Genomic DNA, 27,972 nt, shown 5'->3' with positions numbered 1-27,972 from the left:
TCTCTCTCCATCACATAAAGATGTGATATACCCTGACAAATCACAATCAACACAACAACAAATCTAATCTCACAAAACCATAATAAACATTTCACCAACCAATCATAATACTATATGCCTGAAAGCAATAATATAACCCCTATATATATACACACACTTCTCCACCAATCCAACACACTCATTCCAATCATCACACGACACAATTCTTCAAATAGTGTATCTATCTCTAAACACTAAAGGCTAATAATTGTATAAGCAACTGAATATAAAAAGATGAAGAAGCAGCAGGTAACAGGATTGTACCTTGTCTTGCTAGTGTTGTGCTGCACCATCATTCAGGCATTTTCACAAACACCTGCAGCGTCTCCAAAACCAGCACCAAAAGCAGCAGCATCACCACCAAAGGCAACAACAAAAAAAGCACCGTCACCAAAGCCATTAGTGCCAACACTGCCACAGTCACCAGACTCATCAGATGCAGCACCAGACGACATCACAAAGATTCTGAAGAAGGCGAAGATATTCAACGTCCTAATCCGTCTGATGAAAACAACAGAGATAATGAACAACATCAACTCGCAGCTCATAACCGCAAAGACGGGAGGCATAACGATCCTGGCGCCGGACGACGACGCCTTCTCGAATCTGAAGGCAGGATTCCTGAACTCATTGGACGAAAAACAGAAGATAGAGCTGGTGCAGTTCCACATACTGCCGGAGTTTGTGGCCAGCAACAACTTCGACTCTTTGGCGAATCCGGTGCAGACGGTGGCAGGAAAAGATCCGGAGAGGCTGCCGCTGAACGTGAATGCGTTGGGGAACAGTGTGAACATATCAACGGGAGTGGTGAATGCGTCGGTGGTGGGAGTTGTGTACTCCGATAACAAACTCGCCATATACAAAGTGGATAAGGTGCTTCTTCCTTTGGATTTCTTTCAGAAAGCTAAGCCTCCTGCTTTGGCTCCCACCGCTCTCGCAAAGGCACCTAAGGCCGCCAAAGAGAACACCGCCGCCGACGATCAAGACGGTGACGCCACTCCCGCCGATCAGCAAAAATCTGCGGCTGTGATTAATGGAAAACCATTGGTGTCAGTTGCGATAGCTTCTCTCGTAGTAGTGCCAATGATGATGTGGAGCTGAAGAAGAAGAACATGATATTTCCATTTGGAATCTGTTAACTTCTTCCAGTTTCTTTCTTTCTTTTTTTTTTCGTATGTCATCAACCATGCATATGCGATTTTCTTTTAATATATAACTAAGATTTTGTTGTTCTGTGTGGTGTTGATTGGAAAAGTAGTTAAGTTTAGGGTGAGATCTGCGATGAAATTGACATGGGTGTTCGGGTGTGGTTTGAAATTCATCATATCTGAATAATTTTATTTGCATTTAGTACCAATTTTTTTTTTCTTTAGAAAATTCAATTCTTTTTTTTTTGGTGACTTAAAAGAAAAATAAACAAAAACTAAGAAAGAAAAAAAAAAAAAAAATAAGAAACTGCTTAAGAAAGGCAGTCCCGCTGAATACTACTCTCAAACTCCTTCCAAGGCAATGGAAGCTCCACTTGGGGAGAAATAGTCCTCATTGCAGTCTTTGCCATGAACCGAAGATCAGCACGCCATTTCCAAGACATGATATCTCGGATTTTTAACACCAAAGGATCAGTAAACCCAGAGCAATCTTGTAAATTATTGACAATAGTAAAAGCCTCCACACAGTCTGTCTCACATATAATGTCTCTTTGTCCCGAGTCCCATGCTAAAAGAAAGCCTCTCCAAATAGCAAACAACTCTCCTTGCAAAATGCTACGACTCTCAATTGTTCCCAGACAGCCTCGTTGCCACCTTCCCTTCCAATCTCTGCTAACACAAGCAAAACCAACTCGAGCACCACTGCCAGGATAGCTAGCATCACAATTAATCTTAAAGGTGCCCACTGAGGGGGGAATCCAAGAGCCACTAATGGTTGAGGGGATAGATAGTCGTTGCAACTCAAAAATATTTCGGAGCTCCTTTTCTAAGGACAAAGCCATACCAATCACCTTGTCTGTGGTCCAATGCTCGTGAGGATGAAAGATCTCGTTGTTTCTCGAACACCAAATCCACCAGAGACCAGAAAAGAATCTAAAGGGGCGCTGTTTGCTATTATGTAAGAACCAACTCATCAAATCCACTGGTTGATCGGAGATCCCTAAAGCTTGCCAAACAAGTTGGGCTTTTGGACAATCCCGAATACAATGTAAAACCGACTCCTGACTTGAGAAACATCGTGGACAGCTATCCGTGTGCGAAATGCCCCTTCTAAAACGAAATGCAGCAGTAGGAAGAGCCTCCCGAAGACATAGCCAAGCCAAAAATTTGTGCTTTTCCGGAACATGTTGACGCCAAAGCAATTCGATTCAATTTTATTTAATTTCAAGTAGTTTAAAACTTTAAATTGTATAGGATTTACAGTTTTATAAATTAAAAAAAATAACTATATATAACAAGATTTTAATATTAAATCTTTAAGTCTTTAACAATGGCACAATAAATTGTAATATTATTTTAGAAAATCAACACTAATATAACAATAAAAATAAAATTATAAATTATTTAAAATAAATAAATAAATAAAATTTAATTTTATAAAATATTTATTAGATAATAATATATCAATAAAATAAAAAATAAATAATAAATTAAATATATTAAAATTCGGTGAGCATTTAGCCAGTAAAAAAAAATGAATAATCTTACGTCAACACTCTTCTATTTTTTATTTATAAAAAAGTCAAACAGCACTTACAAATATCATAAAAATATCAATTCTACATTGATAATAAAAAAATAAATATTCTATATATTAAACTATAATCTAATAATAAATACGATATTCGATTACTAAAATTGTTAAAAAGTAAAAATAAAAACAAATCAAAGTCATTTTTATTTCAAGATCTATATACACGTGCTGCAATACAATAGGATACATTTTCTTTTTCTTTGTATAAATATGAATATTTCTTGATTCTAAAAATTTTTTTATAAACAAAAGTATTTTTTTAGAAATTTTTTTCTAATTTTAAAAAGATCTGTAACATCAAAATAATACCAACAACCATAAAAAAACCAAAAATACTACCACAAAAGAAGGAAAAAAAATACCACGAATAAATTATAAATAGAAAAAAAACTAAGAACGAAAAGCAAACAAATAGAGAAAAAATAAAAGAAAGAAAGATGCGGCGGAGTGGTGTGGTAGAAGAAAGAAGAAGGGAAAGGAGGAGAGGTTAAAAGTGTCATAAAATTATTCATCTTAAAGTTTAAACTGATATATTAATAATTTTATTTTTAACATTTTTTTCAAGAGTCTCTTTTGAGTTTGCTTGATTTTTGCGTATATATTTTTTTCCTTTATTTATCTTATGCTATTGTTTTACTTTTGGAATTCATTAAAAATCGAATTTTAAATTTTTTGGACATAAAACTCTTTTATCATATTATAAAACTATTTATCTTAAAAGTTTAAATGAATAGAAAAAAAAGGACAATATTAATAATTATATTTCTAACAAAAAAAAGAACAAAAGAGGATCATCGTAACCTAGACTGAGGCGACGACATCCTTCGAGAGAGTAGAGAATGTTAATTAAAGAAGGGTTTGGCTAAGTAGATAATGACTTTTGTAAATAATGTGAAAAATAGATTCTAAAATTGACCCACTAAAGTAAAAAAAAATATTATATCCCAAATTATCTCCTAAACTTTAATATTAGGATAACCATTTGCACACCTAGGTAGCGTTTGGTGGAGAGACAGAGAATAGAAAGACTGAGACTGAGAGACAAAGACTAAGAGACAGAAATTTAAATAAATCTCAGTATTCTGTTTGGTACAAAGTGAAAGACAAAAAATGAAACAAGAATAAAATTCTAATTTAATTTGTACAAAGCGTAAAATTAAAATTAATTAATTGAAATGAAGATATTTTAGGTATAAAATGTTATTAAAGTTTCAGTTTCCATCTCTAAAAGTTTTAGTCTCCTGTGTCCCCACTTTTTGGAGGTACTGAAATACTGAAATTTTGGGGACAGAGACAAAAATTTTAGTACCAGTCTCTGAACCAATAAACATGATACTGAATTTCAGTTTCCCAATATATGTTTCAGTATCTCAAAACAAACGCTACCTAGTGAATTGAACATCCAGTCATTATTAATTGTGCATGAGTAAATCGAATCAAAAGAAATAACCATCTAATTAAAAATAATGAACATAATCATCTACATACGATATATCTATTGAATTAAATATCTGACATATTTATTGTTCATATTGTTTAGTATTTTCATTGTCTAACTAATTTTTGCTATTAAAGAAACATTATTTTTTTTTGTTTTGCTTTAGTTGATTTGCATCTAATAATGCATACAATTTTTCGAGCACCAAATTTCCTAAAAAACATATACTATTTTAATTTAATATTCAATTTCTTTCTTAAATTTGTAAATTTTAGTTTAATTTTAAAAGTTATAGTTACTTTTATTTAATCTCTAAATTTTATAAATATAATTTATAATAGTGTCTAAAATAATTTTTAATGCATAAATATTAATACAACGCTGACTTAGACAATTAAATATTATACTAAAATTTATAAAATGATGAAGTTTTAATTTTAGTGTTCAAATAATTCAAACATTATATTAATTATTTTGAAAAAAAAAATTAATAAACACTAAAAAAATAAAAACGAAGTCATTTTATAAAATTTAGCATAACATACATCGAGAGTGATTCACTTTGTTAACATCTAGATATTGAAAATTATTTTTAAAAACGAATATAAGTCACAAAATTTAAAAATTAAATAAAAATATTAAAATTTTAGAAATTAAATTAAGAAAAGTGTAGGTAAGGAATAAGAATACTAAATAATGTGAACAATAGATATATTGGATGTTCAATTCAATAGGTATGCAGATAATTATGTTCATTATTTTTAATTGGATGGTTATTTATTTTGATTCGATTTACTCATATACACAGTTAACAATGACTGGATGTTCAATTCATTAGGCGTGATGGTTATCCTAATATTAAAATTTATGAGGTAAAATAATGTTCAATTCACTAAATGTGGAGATGGTATCATAATGTTAAGGTTTAATGAGGTAATATGAGAGGTGGAGTAATTTTTTACTTTGTTGGGTCAATTTTAAAGTATATTATTCACATTGTTTACAAAAATAATTATCTACTTAAAAGAACCTATTAAATTAAGATTGGGAAGTGTTAGGTAAATAATGACCATCTTGAACAATATGAACAATCACCAATCAAATAAAAATATAGAACATTATAATTTAATACTACTAATTAAATTTAGGAAAAGTATAGGTAACCAACAACATTTTTTAACAATGTGTGAATAATATGAATTAATAGGATTAAAAGAGTAAATTAATCTTAAATTTAATTAATAACATTAAATTATAATGTAGTATATGATAGTGTATGTGAGTCCACAATAACCAACATAAATAAGTATGTAGACTATACAAATTAGAAGAAGAGTTGTTAGGCAGTTAGGCCCAATTTAACAACTATTGGTTAGGTTTAGCTACTGTATATATACTCTAATTGTAACTGCACACATTGGCTTGATTCAATAACATTTCACACTCTTCTCTCTCTTTCTCTCTGATTCTTCCCTTCTCTCTTGCTGAAGATTTATATCAGTTTCAAGATCTGATACCTTTCAGTATATTTTTATTTGATTAGTGGTTGTTTATGTTATTTAAGATGGTCATTATTTACCTAGCACTCTCCTTAAATTTAAGATGAAAAAGTATAAGTAACCAATAAGATTTTTGAACAATGTATAAACAATGTGAATTAATAGAATTAAATGAGTAAATTTAATTAGTAGCATTAAATTAGAGTGTAGTATATTTTTATTTGATTAATAGTTATTCATATTATTCAAAATTTTTATTGTTCCCTAACACTCTCTATTTAAAATTAATTTACTTTTTTAACGCTATTAATTCACAATTATTCGTGCATTGTTAAAAAATATTGTGGTTATCTATACTTCTCGGTTAAGATTTCTTGGAACTTCACATTAAACACTCATGCAAAAAAACTCATGTAACTTCACAAAACCACCGTTACGTACCCAAGGAAACATATTGAAGAATTTAAATCAAAAGATACAATGAAAGAAATTGACGATCTTATAAAAAAATAAATGAAAAGGAAACTGGAAGGAGCAGATTCCAAATGGTCAAATCGATGATCTCATCTTCTTCTTCTTATTCTTCTTCAGTTCCACATCACTGCTACAAGAAAAGCTACAGCAACTGACACCAATGGTTTTCCAAAAATCGCAGCCGCAGATTTTTGCTGATCGGCGGGAGTGGCGTCACCGTCTTGATCGTCCGCGGCGGTGTTCTCTTTAGCGGCCTTAGGTGCCTTTGCGAGAGCGGTGGGAGCCAAAGCAGGAGGCTTAGCTTTCTGAAAGAAATCCAAAGGAAGAAGCACCTTATCCACTTTGTATATGGCGAGTTTGTTATCGGAGTACACAACTCCCACCACCGACGCATTCACCACTCCCGTTGATATGTTCACACTGTTCCCCAACGCATTCACGTTCAGCGGCAGCCTCTCCGGATCTTTCCCCGCCACCGTCTGCACCGGATTCGCCAAAGAGTCGAAGTTGTTGCTGGCCACAAACTCCGGCAGTATGTGGAACTGCACCAGCTCTATCTTCTGTTTTTCGTCCAATGAGTTCAGGAATCCTGCCTTGAGGTTCGAGAAGGCGTCGTCGTCCGGCGCCAGGATCGTTATGCCTCCGGTCTTGGCGGTTATGAGCTGCGAGTTGATGTTGTTCATTATCTCTGTTGTTTTCATCAGACGGATTAGGACGTTGAAGATCTTCGCCTTCTTCAGAATCTTTGTGATGTCGTCTGGTGCTGCATCTGATGAGTCTGGTGACTGCGGCAGTGTTGGCACTAATGGCTTTGGTGACGGTGCTTTTTTTGTGGTTGCCTTTGGTGGTGATGCTGCTGCTTTTGGTGCTGGTTTTGGGGACGCTGCAGGTGTTTGTGAAAATGCCTGAATGATGGTGCAGCACAACACTAGCAAGACAAGGTACAATCCTGTTACCTGCTGCTTCTTCATCTTTTTATATTCAGTTGCTTATTCACTTATTAGCCTTTAGTGTTTAGCGATAGATACACTCTTTGAAGAATTGTGTTGTGTGATGATTGGAATGAGTGTGTTGGATTGGTGGAGAAGTGTGTGTATATATAAGGGTTATATTATTGCTTTCAGGCATATAGGATTATGATTGGTTGGTGAAATGTTTATTATGGTTTTGTGAGATTAGATTTGTTGTTGTGTTGATTACTTGATTGTGATTTGTGAGGGTATATCACATCTATAAGTGATGGAGAGAGAAAGGATCTTTTATCTAATTACGGATTGTTATTGGCAACTTTGCCCAATCAACTTTTAGGTGAGAATAGGTTATGATGATTATAAGGTTGGGATATGGTGAGTTAATAATACATAATGGACATATGATATGAGATGCAAGGTGCATGGTTCTTGTTTCTTAACATCTTTGTGCATAGAATGTAGTTGAGGAAGCTAAGTGATAGATTGCAGAGGATACAGATTACAGAGGAAACCTTAAAGTTAGCAAGGAATTACTACTACAAGTGTAGTACACATAGTATCTTATGATCTTCCTTCAAAGATGTCACAAGAGGGACAATTGACAAATGATTTTTATTTTTAGGGAAAAGGACAAATAGGTCCTGACTTTTTGTCCCGCGGATATTTTTGTCTCTGACCATTTGAAAATACTTTTAAATCCCTGACCTTCACAAAACTTGGACGGATAAGTCCCTTCATCCAAATGCCTCCGTCAGACCCAACGAAAAAATCAGACGTGGGCACGTGGCTCCCGTTCTGATGACCTGACGTGACGGGTTGACAGGTGGACTGATGACTGAAAAGGGTACCTTCGAAAATTGGACAAATAGGGCCCTGAACCTAAAAACTTCGTCGTTTTGCATTTGATGACTGGAAGGGTACCTTCGAAAATTGATGACTGGAAGGGTACCTTCAGGGATTTATTTGTCCAATTTTCGAAGGTACCAATCTAGTCATTAGTCCACGTGTCAATCCGTCACGCCAGGTTATCAGAACAGGAGCCACATCAGATTTTTTTGTTGGGTCTGATGGAGACATTTGGACGGAGGGACTCATCTGTCTAAGTTTTGTGAAGGTCAGATATTTAAAAGTATTTTCAAATGGTCAAACACAAAAATATTAGCAAGACAAAAGATCAAGAACATATTTGTCCTTTTCTCTTATTTTTATAAGATTGAAACTTTTCTGAACTCAATTTGAACTTAAAAGATTAGAAAAGCGCAAACAGAATTTCAAAGGTCTTTCAAGCATTTTATTATTCAAAATGGAACCTATTCCTTATTTCTCTCGCATGATGATCCTGACAAAAGATTATTTATAACCATGTTGTTTTGAAAATGATAATCTTTTTTTACCATGGAAGCTATTCAATTTAGCATGTTTAATTTTTGCAGTAGAAAGATTTAGGTTGAAGAGAGGAAGTCCAAAATAATAGATTCTAGAAAATATGTTATGAAAGTTATCTATCATGCCATCATCCTCCTTTTTGCACTTTAGTTGATTTTAATTTTTCTATTACATGACTTATTCATATCATGCTTCAAGGGAGCCAAAACGCATATATGTTGCCTCAAAAGTCATAGATAAAACCATAAAAAGCTTTTCTTTCTTCTTGAATCAGTAGTTATTTTAAAAAAATCATATGCTATGTGATGGTAATCAATAGCTAAGAGAAAGAGGGTTGAATCTTAGCTATTCTTTTTGCAGAATATTACTTTTGTCTCGTAAGAAGTTAAGAGACATTTTCATTTTGTCTCGTAATAGATTGAGAGACATTTTTCATTTTGTCTCCTGAGTGCCAGAAGCAGAAACAAAGCAGAGAAGAGAGAATCACACCAAAATGTATCTTGGTTCAGCTGCTAAGTGCAATGCAGCCTACATTCAGTCTCCATCACAACAGTGACAAAATTTCACTATCTTTCAACAGAATTACATTCACCAATTCTCTCTAGGATCTACCCAATCCTATCTGGGACAAGTCCAGATTCTAACCCAACCTGAACTTGACTAGGACTCACCCTAACTTTCAACAGCAAAGTGCTCACCTAACTTGTAAGAGGACAATTCCAGATTCTAATCCAACCTGAACTTGACTAGGACTCAAACCTAACTTTCAATCGCAAAGTGCTAACCCAACTTGTAAGGGAATTCTCTCAGGATCATGACAACAAAACAGAAATACTTACAAAGAATTTCTAAGATAACTATGGCTTTTTCTTTAACTCCCTGTCTTTTTTCACTCGTTGACTTTTTCTTACAGAATCTCACATTTTGCCTTTTACCAATGAAACACAGACAGACTAAACTGAGAAAAAAAGTATTCAATGAAAACCATGAAGGAGAAGAATAAACAGCTCAAAGAGCTATGGGAACCCAAACGTGTGCTCTCACTCCTTGCCTTCAACCCTTGGCCGTTCACCCTTAATATAGAAGAGTGAAGCTTTCAAAGTTGAATCACGTTCAACCCTAGCACTGTCTTCTTCTCCAACATCAGAGTAGTGGTGGCTTCACCAAAGGAAAGAGATAGAGATCGTCCGAATCTGTTTCATGCATCTCTCTCATCCTTTTTCATCCATCTTCTTCAATCTTTGCCATTGATATTAACTTTGACCCCAAGAATTAATTCTGAGCATTGATGACCATCTCACCCAGGACAGCTTTTTTATTTCCATTTTTGCTTCTTTCTACTTGAGACTCATAGGCTATTTTCTTCTTTGATACACAAAAATGGAAATGAACTTTTTACCAAGATAGATTTGCTTCCTACCCGAAGCCAATCTCTTTCTTTCTTGGTAACAAAATCTTAAAGTCTTTCTCCAAATCCTTCATTCTGTAGTAACAATCTTTCTTAACCTTTTTTCATAGGCTTTTCTTCAGAGGTTTCACTTTTCTTCTATCTTCTTCTCTTTATGGATAGATGTGATCGAAGGAGAGGGGACAGAGAAAAGAGAAAGAAATAAAGCTTTTAGTGGAAGCATTAAATAGAAGTAAATCAAATTGAATTTTCACTTCCATTACCCAAGACTTAAAGTAACGTGTAAGACTTTTGGTTACTAAAGAATGAATTTAATTGAGTTGAGATTTTGGTTCCAATAACCAAGACATGGAGTAACGTATGAAACTTTTGATCACTTGAAGAGATTGCTTTGTGATCATCGAATGACTTCCTTTAAGACTTTTGGGCCACTTGTTTCTTTCTTTAATTTATGATGGATTTTGACGGATTTGGACCTCTTTGGATTTCTTTCTTTCTTTAACATTCAGCCACTTTATTTAATTAATTTTGCACAAGGCTGAATGATTAAATTGGACTTGTATTGATTGGCTCTATAAAAAATTAATTTTTCTTTCTGTACACTAACAAAAACATCAAACAAACTATTGAAAGCAATTTAAATACTTAACAATATTTTAATAATTTCTTAAATTATATTTTAATAATGTTTGTTCATCATTTCAATTTTCCAAACTCAACCCTATGTATTTACAAAAGATCAACTGCTAATCTATTAAAATATAAAATATATGTTAAAATACGAAATACACATTGAAAATGTATACAATTAACACATTAAATATACATAAACATATTGTACCTGATTTTTGGTGTACTCAGAGAATTTTTTATTTTCAATTACTAATACTTTTAATAATCATCTATTGAGTAATTTCACTTTAAATTCTATGCAAGACTGAACCAATGTAACAATGAGCTTTCAAATGAGAATCAAGCAAAACAATAATTTTCATCATATCAAAGGAAAAACATGTATACAACCTTCACATACATCTCTCTCAAACAACGCTCATGCAATCATGCTACAACAATAAATACATTAAATAATATAAAAAGAACAAAAAACCAACATATTTAGCTGCTGGCAAATGGATCCTCTCTCCTTCATTTTGAAATGGTTACAAATGCAACAACTAAAGCAACTCCAAATGACACCAATTTTGTTCCTTGAGTGCTTATCACCAAATGGATTGCTCCAGAGCTGTGCTTAGAAGTTCCAAGATCATTTTCATCGTCTATGGTTGAGTTATTAGTTTTTGGCGCAATTGCAGGAGAAGGAGCAGGAGCCGGTGGCTTAGGCTTGAAAAAATTCAATGGAAGAAGTACCTTGTCTACATGATATATTGCAAGCTGCTTATCCTAGTACACAATTCCATTCACTGTTGCATTAACCACACCAGTTGAAATGTTCACACTGTTTCCAAATGCAGTCACATTTAGTTGCAGCCTTTCGGAGCTTTCACCGGCTAGTGTCCTCACAGGATTGGTTAGAGAATCGAAGTTTGAGCTTGAGATGTAAACCGGAAGAAGATGGAACTGTAGGAGTTCCATCTTCTGGTTATCACCAAGAGAGTTGAGGAGGCCTGGTTTGAGTTGTGAGAAGCTAGCATCATCTGGTGCAAAGATTGTTAGGCCACCATAACCATTGTTTGTGGCGATGAGCTGTGAATTGATTTGGTTGATGAGTTGTGTGGTTTTGAGTAACCGGATTAGGACATTAAATGATTTCGCCTTCCTTAGAATCTTGATCATGTCATCAGTGGAAGAAGAGTCAGAGGAATCTGATGATTTTGAGGGTGATAATGCAATTGGTTGTGCTAATGTGGTGGTTGAGTAGAAGGAGGTGAAGAGGATGAGAAGTGTGGTGGAGAACAAAGGTTGCTTCATTTCCTTGAAGGCAATTGAAAGTTGAAGATTTTGTTTTGATGGTTTTCAAGGATTGCTAATCTTGTAAAGTGATAGTTTAGTGATTGGTTTTAGGATTTATATAAGTAAAAAGTTTCATTATGATATTGAAAAATGATTTTTAATTATTTTAGAGGAAGGAAAAGTCTAGGGGACCAGCAATTTTTGTGTTTTTTGGCCAGCATTTAACCATCAAAACAAAAGTGAGTAATCTCCCACCATTAGATGTAATCTCACACCATTAAAAACACTATTGATGGCCAATTGATAGTTACAAAACACCAAAATTGCTGGTCCCCTAGTATTCCTCTTCTCCAATAGCTGAATTAACTAACTACTATCATTTACAGCATTAAGTAAAAATGGCCACTTTCATACTCTAGTAGCTTCCATTAAGCCAGATACTTGAAAGTATTGGGGTTTTCTTGGTCTCTTTCCAGATAGTCACGAGTTATGAGATCTTCAATCCGCTTCTTAATTGCTTTGATGTCAGGCTTGAACATGCGGCCCAGTTGTTGAACACACTCCAAAACCAGTTGTTGATGGCCTAAAACTTTGCTGCTCTTCATGATGCGCACAATTGCGGCATCTATGGCGTATCGTCGGTCCTTGTCAACATCTTCAATCACCTTCTTCCTTTCATCAACCGGTGGTAGTGGGATCTTGATCCTTCTCATTTTGTCAGTGAATTTGTAGTTGAACTCAAAAGTATCATTTGGCCATATAGTTGTGGTGTTAGGCTCCTTGCTAAGAATCTTATATTTTGCACGTGACAGGGAATGGAGTAATCTAACAACATCTTCATGGGTTAAGTTCAGCTGCATCATAATCTCTGAATAGCTCAACTTATCAGCACTGTTGAATAGCAGCAAGGCAGCAGCCTGATAGGTTGACACAACTAGTTCAATAGTCTTTGGTTCAAACTTGCCAATGATGTGGCAAGTTCCAAGTGAGTAAATCCATGTAAGTTTTCTGTGTTTTGTCTTTGTTTCATAAAATTCTTTAAAAACTTCCACACACTTGACCATCTCCACCGGGAGGTTGAGATCAGAAGACTTGTAACTTGGCCAGAATCCTGTGGTAAGAACAGTAACACTCAGATCAATTACATGTGTGTTGTCCTGAAGATATTCCTCAAATTTCATCTGGTTATCACGCGCCAAAGTCAAGTCCATAACCATTCCCTCCATCTTAGATGTGAACTGGCCACCACACTGCTGCTTTAGCTTTGTCAAAATACACTTTTCATGATCCTCATTGGCACTCCTATCAAAAAGTAATCTGCGGGCTAGTTTTTTCCTGTAAAATTCTGCATAGAGATCCTTATCACTGATATATGCAAGCAGCTTGACTACCTTCTCAAGAGTTTCTTCAATTGCTTCATCACTTCCACCCTTTTTAAGGATATTGTCGCAGAATGTAGCTAATAGTTCTGCACTGGAACTACCAGCAACATTTTTATTGCAGAAAACCTCAAATGCCTCCTTTAAAGCCTTGTGGAACAGTGTGTGATTTATAAAGCAGTCATTAACATATGTCATGTACTTGTCATGGAGCTCTATGAATTTTCTGACAAGGCTAGAAGCTTCTTCAGCCTGCTGGACCAATGCTGTACCCTCGGCTGTAATATGCTGCTTGAATACATTCTCAACAGGATCCAAGCCTTTAGGTATTTTTTGGTAAAGTCTATACATCCGAGAGAGATCTTCCACCTTATCATCTCTAAGCAAGGCCCGGACACCATCAAGTAATTGATTAGCATGGGTCACCAACAACTCATGTTGCACTTTCTCTACCAATTTCTGCTCAGTGCTGGAGTGCAAGTAATGAGTCACTCTTTCTCTCTCCCTTCTCAAGCACTCCTCAGCCTTTAGCATATAATCTGGACAAGAGTCAACCTCAATCCACTTTGTAGCCTTACTTTTGTAGTAATTAGCAGTATCCTCAAGCATCTGAACTTCAAAATCCTCCTCATATTTATCCATCTCAACAAACATATCAACAACATTTTTCAGCAATGATCTATCAATCTGTTCGCCCTCACGCTCTTTGTCAATAAGAGTGATCACACCTTTCCTTGCATTAGCTCGTACCTCCATATAAACCAGATCACGGAAGCAGGTAAGGCCAACACCATTTAGTGGTGGCAGGTAATGAAAGAAGCGTGAAAGCCACCTCACCATCACCTTGTGAGTTATCCACCTTTGTTCAAGCTCCCTCAGCATAAATTCATCATGCGTCTCCCTTAGAATTTTCTTCAACTTAGTAATCCCCTTCTGCATATAGTCCCAACCTTGTTCCAAATCAATAGTCTTCCGCTCCATGGTGGCCTAACCCGATGGAGCAACAAGAACACGATCTGCTGGACTGTTCTTTTCTTTCTTGTGTTTTAAGAGCAAAAAGATTTCAGCTGATGAATTGATGAATGACGGACGACTGAAAAGAATTATTACAATAAAAGCAAATAAAGATAAGATAAAAACAACTAAAGATAAGATAAGGTAAATTGTAACTGAATTTATGTATTTTGTTGGGCTGTGGGCCACGAGACTTCTTTATTATTGTCATGGGCTAACGTGGAAGAGTAGTTTAATATATATCTTATTCAATTGGATGCACCACCTTAATTTACATGACACTCCTCTCACATAACACAAAATATAGGTAAGATGTTGCTATATAACAGCAATGGTATTTGAACATCTAAAGGTTAATATCTATATAACACTTAACAAAATTTAACTTTCACTAAAAAAAAATGTTTTACTCGATTTTTTTTCATTATTAATAATAAATAAATTAATAATTTTTTAATTTTGTTTTATAATCTTAATTTAAGGAGCAAAAACAACTCTTTTATGAGTGTCTAGGTGTCTCAATTATAATTTTAGAAGTAAAATTTAAAGATAAAAAAAATATGCAAGGTATTGGAAACAAATTAAAATGTAAAAATTAAAAAAGAAAAAAGGAAGAAGATAAAAAAGAATAAATAAGAATAAAGAACTTTAACTAAAAATATAAAATAAAATATAAATTTAAGTTTAGATTTTAGAAGAATTTTGATTTTCACTTTTATTCTGTGATGCTAGTGAGACTAAGAGTGTTTTTGAGTTTCTTAGTATTTCTAAAAAAGAATCGAACTAATTACAATATTTTGACAAAAATTTTATTTATAGACTAATTTAATGTCAATTTATAGTTACTCTTAAAATATTTTCATCAGTTTTTAAACTTTAATTAGTAACTATTCCCACAATTTTATATTTAGTTGGAGGAGTGTTGGAGCAAGTGTTTTCATTATATTTTAAAATATTTTTATGTAGTATATAATAATAACATTTATTTACTTTTACTATTATTTAAATTTGACCCATTATGTTATTGAATTGTTTTGTTAGATTTAATTTTACAAATATATAAAATTGTTGTGTTAAATTAATTTTAAACTAAATAAAATTATTTTATTAAAATTGTTTTAAATAAAATATTAGAAAAATAATATTTTTATTAATATTAGTCAATATTTTAAATAAATATTTTATTTTTATATTATTAGAATTTAAAATTTAAAATTTAGAATGTTGGCTGAAAATAATATATTTTATTAGTGGTAGCATTACTTTTATTTTAGTATTATATTTAAAATGACTAATATAACTATTAATACTATATTGATTATTTAATAAAAAAAATCAAAATAAATAAGTAACTCTAATCTTAATTACCCCATAGATCCAAATCCGATCCTCTGTTGTTATTATCTTTCTCTACCTTTTTACCATTCGTATTTTTTAATTTATTCAATTGTTCTGCATTTTGTTTAATAATTATATTATTATGTATTTTTTTTATTGTTTGATTCATGGTTATTTACAATAAAATTTTATTAATATTTTTTCCGCGATTAATTTGCGGTGTATTTTGTATTCATATTGTACGTTCAGATTTTTATGAAATTGTGAATTGTATTTTTGTAACAATATTATATTTGTTAATTAATTATTTAGGTTTATAACTTTTTTAAGAGTAAACTACCATTTGTATTCACGAAAGTTGAAAACGCTAACATATTTACCTATAGAAAAAAGAAATTACCATTTGTACCCATGAAATATAGTTTTTGCAAGTAAAATTATCCAAACACTAAAAAATTATCTAAAATCCCTAAATTACCCTTATTTTCACCACCATACCGCCTCTTTCACCCAATCACCTTTCTAACCCTAACCCTCTTCACTCTGCCACCACTCCTTTCCCTTTCTAATCTCAAATCCCACCACCACCCCTCAAGCTCTTCACTCAATGGTGGCTCCCACAACCGTCACCGGAACCCTCGTCCTCGTTCACAGATTTACCGGCGAATCCAGCTGGTTCCTCCAGCTCACCGCCATCTACTTCTCCAAGACCGGATTCGTCACCTGCGCCATTGACCATCAGGGTTACGGCTTCTCCGACGGCCTCATCGCCCACATCTCTGACATCAACCCCGTCGTCGACGACTGCATCGCCTTCTTCGACGAATTCCGCTCTCGCTTCGATCCTTCTCTTCCTTCCTTCCTCTACTCTGAATCCCTCGGTGGCGCAATCGCGCTATTAATCACTCTCCGCTGCCGCGACCCGCCGAAAAATGTCTCATCCGCGAACCGAGCGTGAGTTCTGATTATGGTGTCGTCCTCTTCGGGGGTGAAGGCCTGATGCTCCATCTGCGGGAAGACACCATCGGAGCCTGCAAAAAATGGGTTGGTTCATGAACCTGTAATGAAGAACAAAGCAAAAGGAAATCAGGGGAGAGGTAGATATAACAACGGCAGGGATCAGGCAACGACGGTGGTGGTTCTACGACGCGGAAAGAGGTGAAGAGGGTTGGCTATGGCGGCGATAAGGTAGCGTGAAGAGGAGGGTCTCTGACGCAGTAGGCTCTGGTTCGAGGCCTATGGTGATGGTGGCGAGGAGAAGCTGGCGCGGTGCTCCTGGGCTCGGCGTAGGTCTGCGACGTTGCTGGCGGAGAAGGGGGTGAACAGTGATGAGGAGGGTGATACGGTGGTATGTGGTTGATGTTGGAATTGGGTGGCTGAGAAAAATAAGAGAGAGAAAGAGAGAAAGGAGGGAGGAGATGATAGTGGTGGAGAGAAGGGTAATTTAGGGATTTTAGGTAATTTTTTAGGGTTTGGATAATTTTGCTTACAAAAACTATTTTTCATGGATACAAATGATAATTTCCTTTTTTTATGGATAGATATGTCAACGTTTTCAATTTTCGTGGGTACAAATGGTAGTTTACTCTTTTTTAATAATAAAAAATAATTCAAAAAACATGACAATTAAAAGTAATAATATTTTACAATAATAAAATATAACTATAAAAATTATTGATATATTATATATTTTGTCCATACTAATAAAATTTTTTAAATCTGTTGACAATAGTTTTCGCACTTTTTACTTTAATGCTCTATTATTATTCCGATCAATTATATTTTTGACCAAATATACCCAATAATAGGTACATTCCAAATATCATTAAAGAATTAACTTAATCTAATTGCTTATTAAATCAAATTTTTTTCTTAAATAATATTTTTTTTGTCTAACACATATACTTTAAATTTTGAATAGGAATCACACTAAAATATAAATAAAGTTTAATCGAAATAGAATGTAATATTTAAATGGAAAAATCTAGGGACCAGCAACTTTGTTAAATTCTGGCCAGCATGTAACCAGCAAAGAAAAATGAGCCATTGGATGAAATCTCATATCAATCTCACACCATTAAAACCATTATTGATGGCTATTTGATGACTACAACTCACAAAAGTTGCTGCCCCTAGCATTCCTCATCGGAGAAACTTGTTTACTAGGTATGCGGTTGTTTCACATTTAGATTTACATGGCAACTTGAGTAAGAAAATCAGTAGAGTTTGATAGTAACATTAGATAAAAATGTAAATTCATAACCTAGACACATTTTATACAAAAAAAATTGACCATAAAACTAAAATTAAATTATAGATTATTTTATATATGTTACCTAATTTAGGTACATCTACTGTGAAGAGCCATATAGGTTTATAAACTCAGTCATAGTAGAGTTCATGAAATATTTACCATTTGGACCATGGATTCATGAAAGATGCAAGAGAAGCAGTGAAATCCATTCCATGCATTATGCAACTCTGCTTTTATTGCTGTAAGTGAGTCTCAAATCTTCTTAAAGCATGGTCATGCTATAAGCAATATTCTAATTTTTTCCATCGTTTACTTTTTTCTTTAGTAATACCAAGAAACAAATAAGTAAAAATCTTTGCGGTAGAAATTCATATCGAGTTAATCTCGTGTGCTGTTAGATAACAATTTAGTCAAATTTGTTAAATCATTTAATGATTCTCAACTATCAACTTTACAATTTCACCTGAATTTTCACCGATCTTTGTTGCCCCTGCTACTAACTTAAATCCAGTTAGACCACGCATCTGGTTATGATAAGTCAGTCTTTGTAACGAAAATAAGATCAATGCCTTAAACTCATACTATTATTTAAGGAATATAATGTGCTTATTATTAGAACCAAACCTACATTGCTAGAATGAAAAATAATATTTTATGTTGAAAAACATTAGTAATTTGTTTATTTAAAAAAAATTGCTAAAGAATTTTACTTTATGATTAGTTTTTTGGCATTTTTTGGTCACTTGAAACTTTGGCATATTATATATATAGTTTTTTCTTCTCATGACATCCAAATATAACAACGTGCCCATAATCATTATGTTAGTATGATGAATGATCAAACAATAATTCTCTATTCAAAGTTCTTTAATGGAAAAATTCTCATATATAATACACAAGATATGAACTTATCTCTTATGAGGGGAACAAGGAGGAGTAAGAATAACAAAATCGAATTAAATTTTCACCACAAACTGTTTCATAAAAAAAAATGTAGACAGTAGCAAGAAGCACTTGAAAATAGTTCAATATATTTTTATATTAATTCTGCAAAATGTTGATGATGATTCTCCCCCTTCAATAATGAATCCACTGATCTCAATTTTTGTTATCTTCATCTTCTGATCTTCAAACAAATTGTGATTGTCACAATGCAAATGCTACAACTGCAATAATGGAAATACCAACCCCCCAAACCCCATTATTCATGATCATCACAGCAGAAGACTTATCATCATCTGCAGCTCCATCTGCAGGCCCTTCAGCAGACTTCTTCTTTGATCCCTTAGCCTTCAAAGGCGCCGGAGCTGGCGCCGGCGGCTTCGCCTCGAAGAAGTCCCTAGGAAGAAGCACCTTGTCCACTTGATAAACCGCTAGCTGGCGATCAGTGTACACTGTTCCTCCAACTGTTGCATTTACAATCCCTGTTGTCATGTTCACTTGGTTCCCTGTGCTTGTTACATTCAATGCCAACCTACCTTGCACAAATATGATTACGAGTTTTCAATAATCTTCATGTGAAGATAATATATGAGATGTGAAGATATGTTATATCAAGCGATTCAGTCAAATATATCAAATTATATAACCATGTTTCAGCTAATATCTTTATATTGACATTATTCTAACCATCTAAGATAGCAGTATTAGTGGTAGGGGTGAGCACGGGTAGTGGGTACCCGATTCCCCGTCCGAATCGAACCGAACCAATTAAATTGGTTCTGAAATCAACGGGTAATCGGGTCCAACCCAAACTAAACCAATGACTTTTGTTAGTGATTGGTTTGGGTATTGGTTTTGGGATGCGGAACCCGAACCAACCCGCGAACCCGATCATATATTACAAAAATAAAAAAATATATATGACTTTTTCATTTGACAATGCTTATTCATTATTAATATGTTTTGATTTTAATGAGTTTAGTTTTTAATGTATTTGGTATTTAACATGTTTGAATTATTTCTATTGATGTTACATGTTTATTGTACTTGTTGAATTTTTAAGATAAAAATTTGGTTTTTTTTATGAATTTCAAAGTCATTGGATACCCAATTATCCAAACCGAACCAATCTGTTCTTAATCGATTTGATTTGGTTCGGATACATATACAAAAAAATGTAAATCCGAATCAAATCAAACCAATTACATTTTAATCGGTTCGGTTCTAATTTTACCATAAACCCGAACCATACCGACCCATGCTCACCCCTAATTGGTGGTTACTTACACGAAGATACGGACATATGTTATGTCAAACAATTTAGTCAAATATGTTAAATTATTAAATTCTCATACGAAATTGCACACATGCATGCATGCATGTGCATCCATGAATGAGTAAAAATAAAGTATTTGTGCATGGTAGGTTCAAACCTATCAGGGTCTGCACCGGCTTGAGTCCTAACTGGATTGCTTAACGTGTCGAAATTCGAGACTGATACAAAAGAGGGTAACATGTGGAACTGGATGAGTTCATTCTTCTGTTGATCATTGAGGGAGTTGAGGAATCCTGGTTTGAGGCCTTGGAAGGCATTATCATTGGGCGCGAATAGCGTTATGCCGCCGTTGGAGTTTAGGAGCTGTGAGTTGATCTGTGTGGACACTTGGGTGGTCTGAAGAAGACGGATCAAGGTTGTGAAACCTCCTGCTTTTTTGAGGATTCTAATGATGTCTGTTGGGGGTGATGATGGTGATGGTGCTGGGGCAGATATGGCAACTGGGGCAGCAGGGGAAGATGCAGGGGATTGACCTGAAGTGTTATAAGGGAAAGTTATTATTAGTAAAAGTTGCAAAGTGATGAATATGAATAATGAATGATTCATCATAGCAACCATCTTTTGTTGTGTTTTTTGTGAAATGTTTAGGGTGGTCCTTGTTGTGATGTTGGAACTTGGAATGAATGAATATATGGAGAGAGATTATTGGTGTTATTAGAGAATAGAGTGTTAGGTGGAATGTTATTAACATGTCTAGAAACCTCAGTAGTTAGCATATCATTGGAAGGTGGTGTGACATTACTATTTGAGCCACTTGGATTTCATTGCTTTGGAAGGAAGAAAAAACAGTGAGATCTGGGTGTGGTTGCGTAGGTAGCATTTACTTGCAATTTGTAAATTCTTCTGAATTTTCAGGAGAATAAAAAATGAGTTTGCCTTTGTCTTAAGGAAACTAGTCCCTAATTTGCTTTTGAAACTCGGTTTAATAAGAGTTAAAGAGTGATATTTGTACATAAAAAAATTTAAGCGTTTATGGACAATAAACACAGTCTTAAGGCAGAAATCAAAAGTTATATGTACCGACATAAATTATGAGAATTTAGTATACAACAATCATTATTTTCACGATAGTTTGACAGTGTCGGAGGAGAAACGTGAATTAACCTAACCCCAAGGATGTTAGCTTCTGACCTACAATGCATTGATACTTGCTTGGTGTTGAATGGCAATGGGACAGTTGTTTATAATTATACTAACTACCTTCTTCAATGTTGATTAGAGAAGAACGATGGTTTTACATATGGATTACATGTCCCTAATCTTAGCATTAGGTCGCAGAAAATTTTTTCTCGATTTATAGTTTTTTAAAGTGTTACTTGAAAGTTTTATTTTGAAACGTCATAAATTTTCTCTTTCGCCCTCCCCCTCCCTTTCTCTTGACATGTACAAGGAGTAAATATCTATATTGATCCCTAAAAAAAATGTACAGATTAGACATTTTGATCCCCACTAAATTTTTAAGTCATCGAAAAATTACTCGACAAATGAATCCCTCCATTGTTATTTTTATAGACCTTCAACTTGAAACATGGTCCTCGTATCAATGTAGCTTTAATTGGAAGGAAATTATATAACCAACATGCATACATTAAACAGCCATTAAGTAGGGTAATGCTATGATGAAGATTGATGATGTTTTGGTGAAGAGTAAAAATTACATTTTTAAGTAAAGAAAAAATCCACCCAAAACAATTTGTCATATGCAATGCACATGTTTTTCCTAAATTTAGTAAAATATTCACTCTCTACCTAATTCTACTCTTCACCAAAGAAAGTCCCCGTTAAGTATTATATGTTTCAAAATGGATGGCAGATAAATTGGTTTCATCTTAAACAATGGATGCATCTGCAGAGCATAAATATGCATCTTACAGGGAGTTGTGAAAGTAACATACACTATGGAATGCAAAGCAGTGAATTACTCACTAGATACATACTTCTATAACATATTGTTACAACATTAGATAAAGGTATAAGATTGAATTCTCCACTTGCATTGCTTTACAGTTTCTAACTTCCTCCATTCCCTCCTGAATTTCTCTCTCATAATGCATCCTCAGCTTTCATTGTCTCAGGAACAAAATCTGAACAAGCAAATAGATAACCTTGTGGTTAGTTATCAGTGCAAGAGGCATACACAGTGGGAAATAACTATGAATGCTCCAATAGGAATTTGGATAGTATTAGACAGTTAAGACATTACCAGAAAGAAATTCATATCTCCGCTGCTTACTCACAACATGCGCTGAAACCGAAAGCATGGATCTAATTAGTAATTGGAAAATATTTCATGGTCAATGCACACACAATGATCACTAATCTTTTAATCCAAACTACCAAAAGAGGGTTTTACAACAGTGAATTTTGGAAATAAGAAATTAACAAAGGCATAAGAGTTACATTACAAAATAAATAAAAGCATCCCTTGAGTTCCCAAAATAAAACATATAAATATTAATGATAGGCATATAATCAGTTAGAAATCGTATTCACATCAATCTTGAAGATAAAATCATCAAGAAAATATTAGCATAATTTATCATCAGAATTCGTCATGAAAAGAGTTCCAACTTCATTGTACATACATATTGATAAAAACATATCATACATGACGACATTCAGCACTTCATTGACAATGTACTAAGCAGATATACAACATAAACACAGTGATAAGGAAGAGCTTACAAATTATAAGTTACAGCTATAGCACAACAGAAATAATTAGCATAGCATAAATCCTGAACAAAATTAAGGAACTAAAATTTTAAAGTTATCAAATATCATATATAATATAATGATATTAGCTATCTAAGAGGAGCACTATTTAGCAAGAAGCTAAACTTTACGAAATAGTTTTGACAAATCAGGCTCTTCCGTGGCCACACACAGAAGTAAAACTTTTGATTGTAACTGCAATAAAACTGAGAATGGCTCTGTCCAAGACATCAACGTTTGTGGAACAATACCAATCAGTGTTATGTTAATCTACTGAGCACAAAATAAAACAAAACAAAATTTCATTAAATTGTTACAAAATGGTTCGAACAATCAGGCTCCTTCCTGAATCATGACCATGTCTAGAAGGTAAAACATTTAGTTGTAAATTTGTAATGGCAATAGAATAACATGGAAATGATTATCCAACATGGTCGTACTTTACTTTCGCATAAAAACACTTAGTGTTATGAATTTATAAAAAGTTCACAGGTGTCGGCTTCTTTAACATTACATATCCTAAACACACATTCATCATTATTCTTTATCCTAATAATTGTGCCATATCCATGATCCACCAGCATTAGTATGTTAAAAAGCAAAAACTGATATTGCAAGAGACATCAGCATGTATCCATTAAGTGTTCGACAAGGTTATAAAATGCATTATTTGAAAACTATTTATTACAAGACAAGAACAACACTATTCTCACATGGATAAACACTACACACATCCTATCTTAAGGGAGCGTATATAGATACCACACTCTCACATTGATATACAATACTTATACTTTATCCAGCAAGACAAAACCTAAGCTTTGTTCCATAAGGTGTGATCTACTACATGTATCAAGGGTTGCCATCATGAAACATACTCATATTAAATCCATTTTCGTCGAAACGAGTTGCAGCAGACAATGCTTATTCTGTATGAGTTCAGGAGAACATTTTCACACAGATTTGTGTTCAACAACACCAATACCAAGAGAAACAAGGCCACAACTATTGCAAAAGATGTTCATGCTTCTTAGTTCCTAGCTAACACAACATATTATACTAAACAAAAACTCCAAATGAAGATTAATAGAATGAGAACCAGATTAGAATACCTAGGTGCTTGTAGCTCAGAGACTTCCTACGCTCTTGGACACACCGAACATAACCGTCCTGCGCAAATTGTTCAAGGAACTTCTCCTGCAAGCAAAACACAAACATTCAAGCACGTTGAAAACAGAACACAAAATGTAGAAAACGGAAAACCTAAATCTGAGAATTCGAAGAAACGCACCGCAGCTTTGTTGACGACGAAAATCGCTTCCTGAGAAACGCGCAAATCCGGATCTTCGGCCTTGACAATTGTTCTTATACGATTCATCGGAAACACGTGCGATTTCGCGTCTCCTTCGTCTTCCTCTTCCACCTCCTCCCGATTACGCTTCGATTTCTTAGGTTTTTTGCCATCGGTTCGTCCATTGGAGACTACAGTGCTATCTTCCTCTTCTTGTTCAACTGATTCTACTTCTCGCTTTTGCTGTGACTCGGAGATGGAGCTAGGATCAACCAGAGATTCACCACCGCGGTGCTTCGAGTTGCCATTGCTGTGTGTGAGCTTCTTCTTCTTGTTGTTGGTCTTTTTGTTCGCATTCTCATTCTCCCTCTTCTTGTTCTTCTTATTATCTGAGACGTTCTCCTTCTTCTTGTTCTTGTTCTTGTTCTCGTTCTTCGATTTGGTGATGGTCTTGGAATTTTGTTTGGTTACGGTTTTGGTGTTCTTCTTCTTCGTCTTGTTTTCCGTTTTGGAGTTTGAAGCCATTACTACCAACTAACTAACGAAGCTCGTTTTGCTCTCTGGGGTTTTGTTCCTTCTTACAGCCGAAGCGGGTCTTTAACTTAACGACCCGAATTTAATGGACTCAATTCGGGTCACAATATTGGGCCTTATACATTCATAATTCCCGTTTTCCGTATCAATTAAATGGGCCTATTGTCTTTTGTTTTCTTAAAAGAGGAATGTGTAAAGGAAACAACAACAGTAACAGTAAAGGTTCTCACTCAGTTATCACACAAAGGGTAAAAGCCCAGTCTACATTCTCTGAGTATTGTATATTATGTATAGTAAAGAAGCCCAAAGACAAAGAAATGGGTAGAGGAGCCCAACTAATTAAGATTGAAATCCTAGAGAGTTTGAGGGGTGTAGTTGAGAGTGGATATGAGATGGTGATGTGGTTTTTGTTGAACATGTGGTCAGGGTGGAGCTAGAGTAATTCTTAGAAGGGGACTAATATAAAAAATTATTTATGTATGGATAGCAAATTGAATTATTAGTTTAGTGGCACTTAGTATTTATTTAAATAAACGAGTAAATTAACTATTAAATTAACGGTTCATTTTTTTTGTATGGAAACCATAAATGTGTTGTGCTTGATTATGAATTCTTGGGGTGCTAGACCAATATGTGGGGCAGCTTTTTTTTTGAGCTGCAGTATGAAAAACTTGGACCATGCGAGTTATGTGTATGAAAAAGATGATGATTAAGTCGGAGGGTCCAAATTGTAAGTAGAGAAATTTTAAATCTTCGACAAAGCAAATTGGAGTGTCTGTGTTCTATGTATAGTTAAATTTTTTTTAGAAATCCGTGTTATTGGAGCAAATCGGACCATCTGACAAGGCCCCTCCCATTCGCACCGTCCGATTTCTCTTCTGCTGACACCACATGCATGTAAAGCACACTTAAACTCCATAACGAAGTCCTACCCCATCCTCACTCCCATAATAAAATTAAAAAGTGTTAAACTAACCTATGTTGGTTTAAGTTTATAACACTTAAAAATATGCAACATGGACAACAATTGTGGAGCCTTTTCTCCGAATAATAAAACCCAAAAACAAATAGATATTGTTAGGTACTTGCATTGTTGAGTGCATGGGGTTGGGTAGCTAATTGGTATTTGGTACCACTAGCATATATGAAATAATCATTTTAAGTTGGATAATGGTGATGATGATAATGCATATTATCTAAGAATATTAATGAATTTAATTGCATTACTAGTCTTATGAAAGGAGATAGAGGACCAGTTTTAGTGGCATGCAGCCAAACCTTAGCTTGGGATTTGGAATGTACGAGTGTCCACTACATATGCATTGTTGTCATTTAAATTTGATATTATGCTCAATCACAACTTTATTTATATTTGCATGTTAGTGGCTTGGAATATATAATAATGATCCATCCTCCTATAACTAGTTTGGTATTGATTGGAATGTCCAAGAAATTATTAGGATATTTTAATCCTAGGTTTGGTATTATATTGTTTTTATTATGTGTGGGTGCATACCACAAATGCCAATGTGTTCTAAAAAAATAAGGAGTTCATCACTTTATAAATTTTAAATCATAAATTATAAATTTTAAAGTTTAAATTATGAATTCTGAAATCTAAATTTTAAATCCTAAATTATAAACTATACTCTAAATTTTAAATCAAAGTTATATATTGATATAAAATATAATAAATAATTAAAAAAAATTTCCATTTGTTTTCTTTAGTTAATTAATCTTGTATCAGGGTATATTATATGTATATTCATCTGTTTCTCTTTCCATAATCACTAGCAAGTTATTCTAAATTTACTCAAATAAATGAAGTGTGAATGATGCACCAAACCAATTTAGCAGCAGCCAGCAGCAACTTCTATGGAACCATTTTGAATGACTCAACCACCTTTGATGCTAATAACAAGCGATGATAATATAACATATACAAATAATATATATATAATTAAAATATGATTTTTTAATTTTAAATGTGTAAATTTTTTTCAAATGTATAAGTCATATACTATCATGGTTCGGCTAAATATGAATATATGTTATTCCAAATATTTAATATTAGTTATTTTTATTATTTAAATTAAAAGGAATAATTTGTCCTAAGTACGTATATGTAGTGATCTTTTATTTATATCAAGTAAGGTATTTTTAATCATTTAATAGGAAGAAAGGATAATATATTTAATATTCTAAGTTGATGATGATATGATTGTGGTTTAAATGATTGTGTAATTTGTTGAATATGAGGGTGGCTATGTGTGTTTTTTGTGTCACTATGTTATGACTTATGCGTGATTCTCTATCCCCTATTATTTGGGCAAAAGATAGAGACGTAAAATATGAAAATTGTATACAATTAAAATAAAATAAAATAACTAAAGCTGATATTACTTATTCTCCACGGGATACTAAAATTCTGAAATTGATCATCATCACCATATAATTTAGTGTCATAATTCATGGATACAATTAAAAAATTGAGATATAAATTTCATTGACAAATTTAAGATCAATCATAATATATATGAATTAATTTAGTAGATAGCTAATTAATCTGTTTAAACAAAGTATTGGGAGTTGAATCCCGCTTTGTTCACATGCAGCAATTTATTATCTAGCGACAAATTCTTAAATAAAGTGTAGACACCATAAAAAACCACAAAAAACAAATATTACTCATATGTTAAAGATTAGCACCAATTAGTTATCATATAAAAGATACATATTTAATATTTTATAAAAAAAATATTATTCTACTATAAATAAGTTCAAATATTTATTTATAACAAATATAATTATTTTATTATAATAAAATTGATTATTGAAAAAAATATATAAATCAATATGTATAAATATATTTTAAGTTTATAACTAAATAATTTGATATGTTTGATTTTTAATATGCACGTACCGATTTTATTCATGATATATATACTGTGCCACTTATAGATGCTCTTTCATTTAATATTAAACGTAATCCTCATGATCATAATCACAATATGTATGTAACTACAAAGAAAACAAACAACTAAAAAACACCACAAGAATCTCAACAAAGGCGACTATTATGACATGAACAACATATCTTCCTTTAAGATATTGCCAAACGTGGCATATACCCTTGTCTTAATAATAATAATCTCGATCTTAGATTATTAATAAATACATAGCATATCATTATATCATCGTTGTATTATTTTACGGTAGGGTGAGCACGGGTAGCGATTACCCGTTCGAACCCGAACCGAATCAATTAAATTGGTTCTGAAACTAACGGGTAATCGGGTAC

General features: G+C 33.6%; 5 protein-coding genes and 1 pseudogene across 5 annotated transcripts; 1 reads left to right on the top strand and 5 right to left on the bottom strand.

Moving 5' to 3' along the window:
• The first annotated feature begins 273 nt into the window (after window positions 1–273).
• On the top strand, window positions 274–1,416 carry LOC112736534 (fasciclin-like arabinogalactan protein 11). Its single transcript, XM_025786036.3, has one exon. The coding sequence runs from the start codon at window positions 274–276 to the stop codon at window positions 1,138–1,140; it is 867 nt and encodes a 288-aa protein (XP_025641821.1). The 3' UTR covers window positions 1,141–1,416.
• Window positions 1,417–6,116: 4,700 nt separating this feature from the next.
• On the bottom strand, window positions 6,117–7,259 carry LOC112736532 (fasciclin-like arabinogalactan protein 11). Its single transcript, XM_025786034.3, has one exon. The coding sequence runs from the start codon at window positions 7,161–7,163 to the stop codon at window positions 6,306–6,308; it is 858 nt and encodes a 285-aa protein (XP_025641819.1). The 5' UTR covers window positions 7,164–7,259; the 3' UTR covers window positions 6,117–6,305.
• A 3,664-nt stretch (window positions 7,260–10,923) lies between these two features.
• LOC112736531 (fasciclin-like arabinogalactan protein 12) lies at window positions 10,924–11,886 on the bottom strand (annotated as a pseudogene).
• Window positions 10,924–14,332, bottom strand: LOC112736530 (cullin-1-like). The gene has a single exon (XM_025786033.3). It carries the CDS (start codon window positions 14,226–14,228, stop codon window positions 12,297–12,299), a length of 1,932 nt encoding a protein of 643 aa, XP_025641818.1. The 5' UTR covers window positions 14,229–14,332; the 3' UTR covers window positions 10,924–12,296.
• A 4,367-nt stretch (window positions 14,333–18,699) lies between these two features.
• LOC112736529 (fasciclin-like arabinogalactan protein 12) lies at window positions 18,700–20,767 on the bottom strand. Its single transcript, XM_025786031.2, has 2 exons — window positions 20,229–20,767; window positions 18,700–19,327 (listed from the first exon to the last, which is right to left on the bottom strand). The coding sequence occupies exons 1-2, from the start codon at window positions 20,687–20,689 to the stop codon at window positions 19,000–19,002; spliced, it is 789 nt and encodes a 262-aa protein (XP_025641816.1). The 5' UTR covers window positions 20,690–20,767; the 3' UTR covers window positions 18,700–18,999.
• A 1,171-nt stretch (window positions 20,768–21,938) lies between these two features.
• On the bottom strand, window positions 21,939–24,704 carry LOC112736528 (uncharacterized). The gene is made up of 4 exons (XM_025786030.3): window positions 24,138–24,704; window positions 23,959–24,043; window positions 22,335–22,376; window positions 21,939–22,215 (listed from the first exon to the last, which is right to left on the bottom strand). Exons 1-4 carry the CDS (start codon window positions 24,660–24,662, stop codon window positions 22,175–22,177), a joined length of 693 nt encoding a protein of 230 aa, XP_025641815.1. The 5' UTR covers window positions 24,663–24,704; the 3' UTR covers window positions 21,939–22,174.
• Window positions 24,705–27,972: the final 3,268 nt, after the last annotated feature.

This window comes from Arachis hypogaea, chromosome 13 (assembly GCF_003086295.3).
Source record: "Arachis hypogaea cultivar Tifrunner chromosome 13, arahy.Tifrunner.gnm2.J5K5, whole genome shotgun sequence".
Taxonomy (NCBI): Eukaryota; Viridiplantae; Streptophyta; class Magnoliopsida; order Fabales; family Fabaceae; genus Arachis; species Arachis hypogaea.
This window is presented reverse-complemented; position numbering and strand designations above follow the sequence as displayed.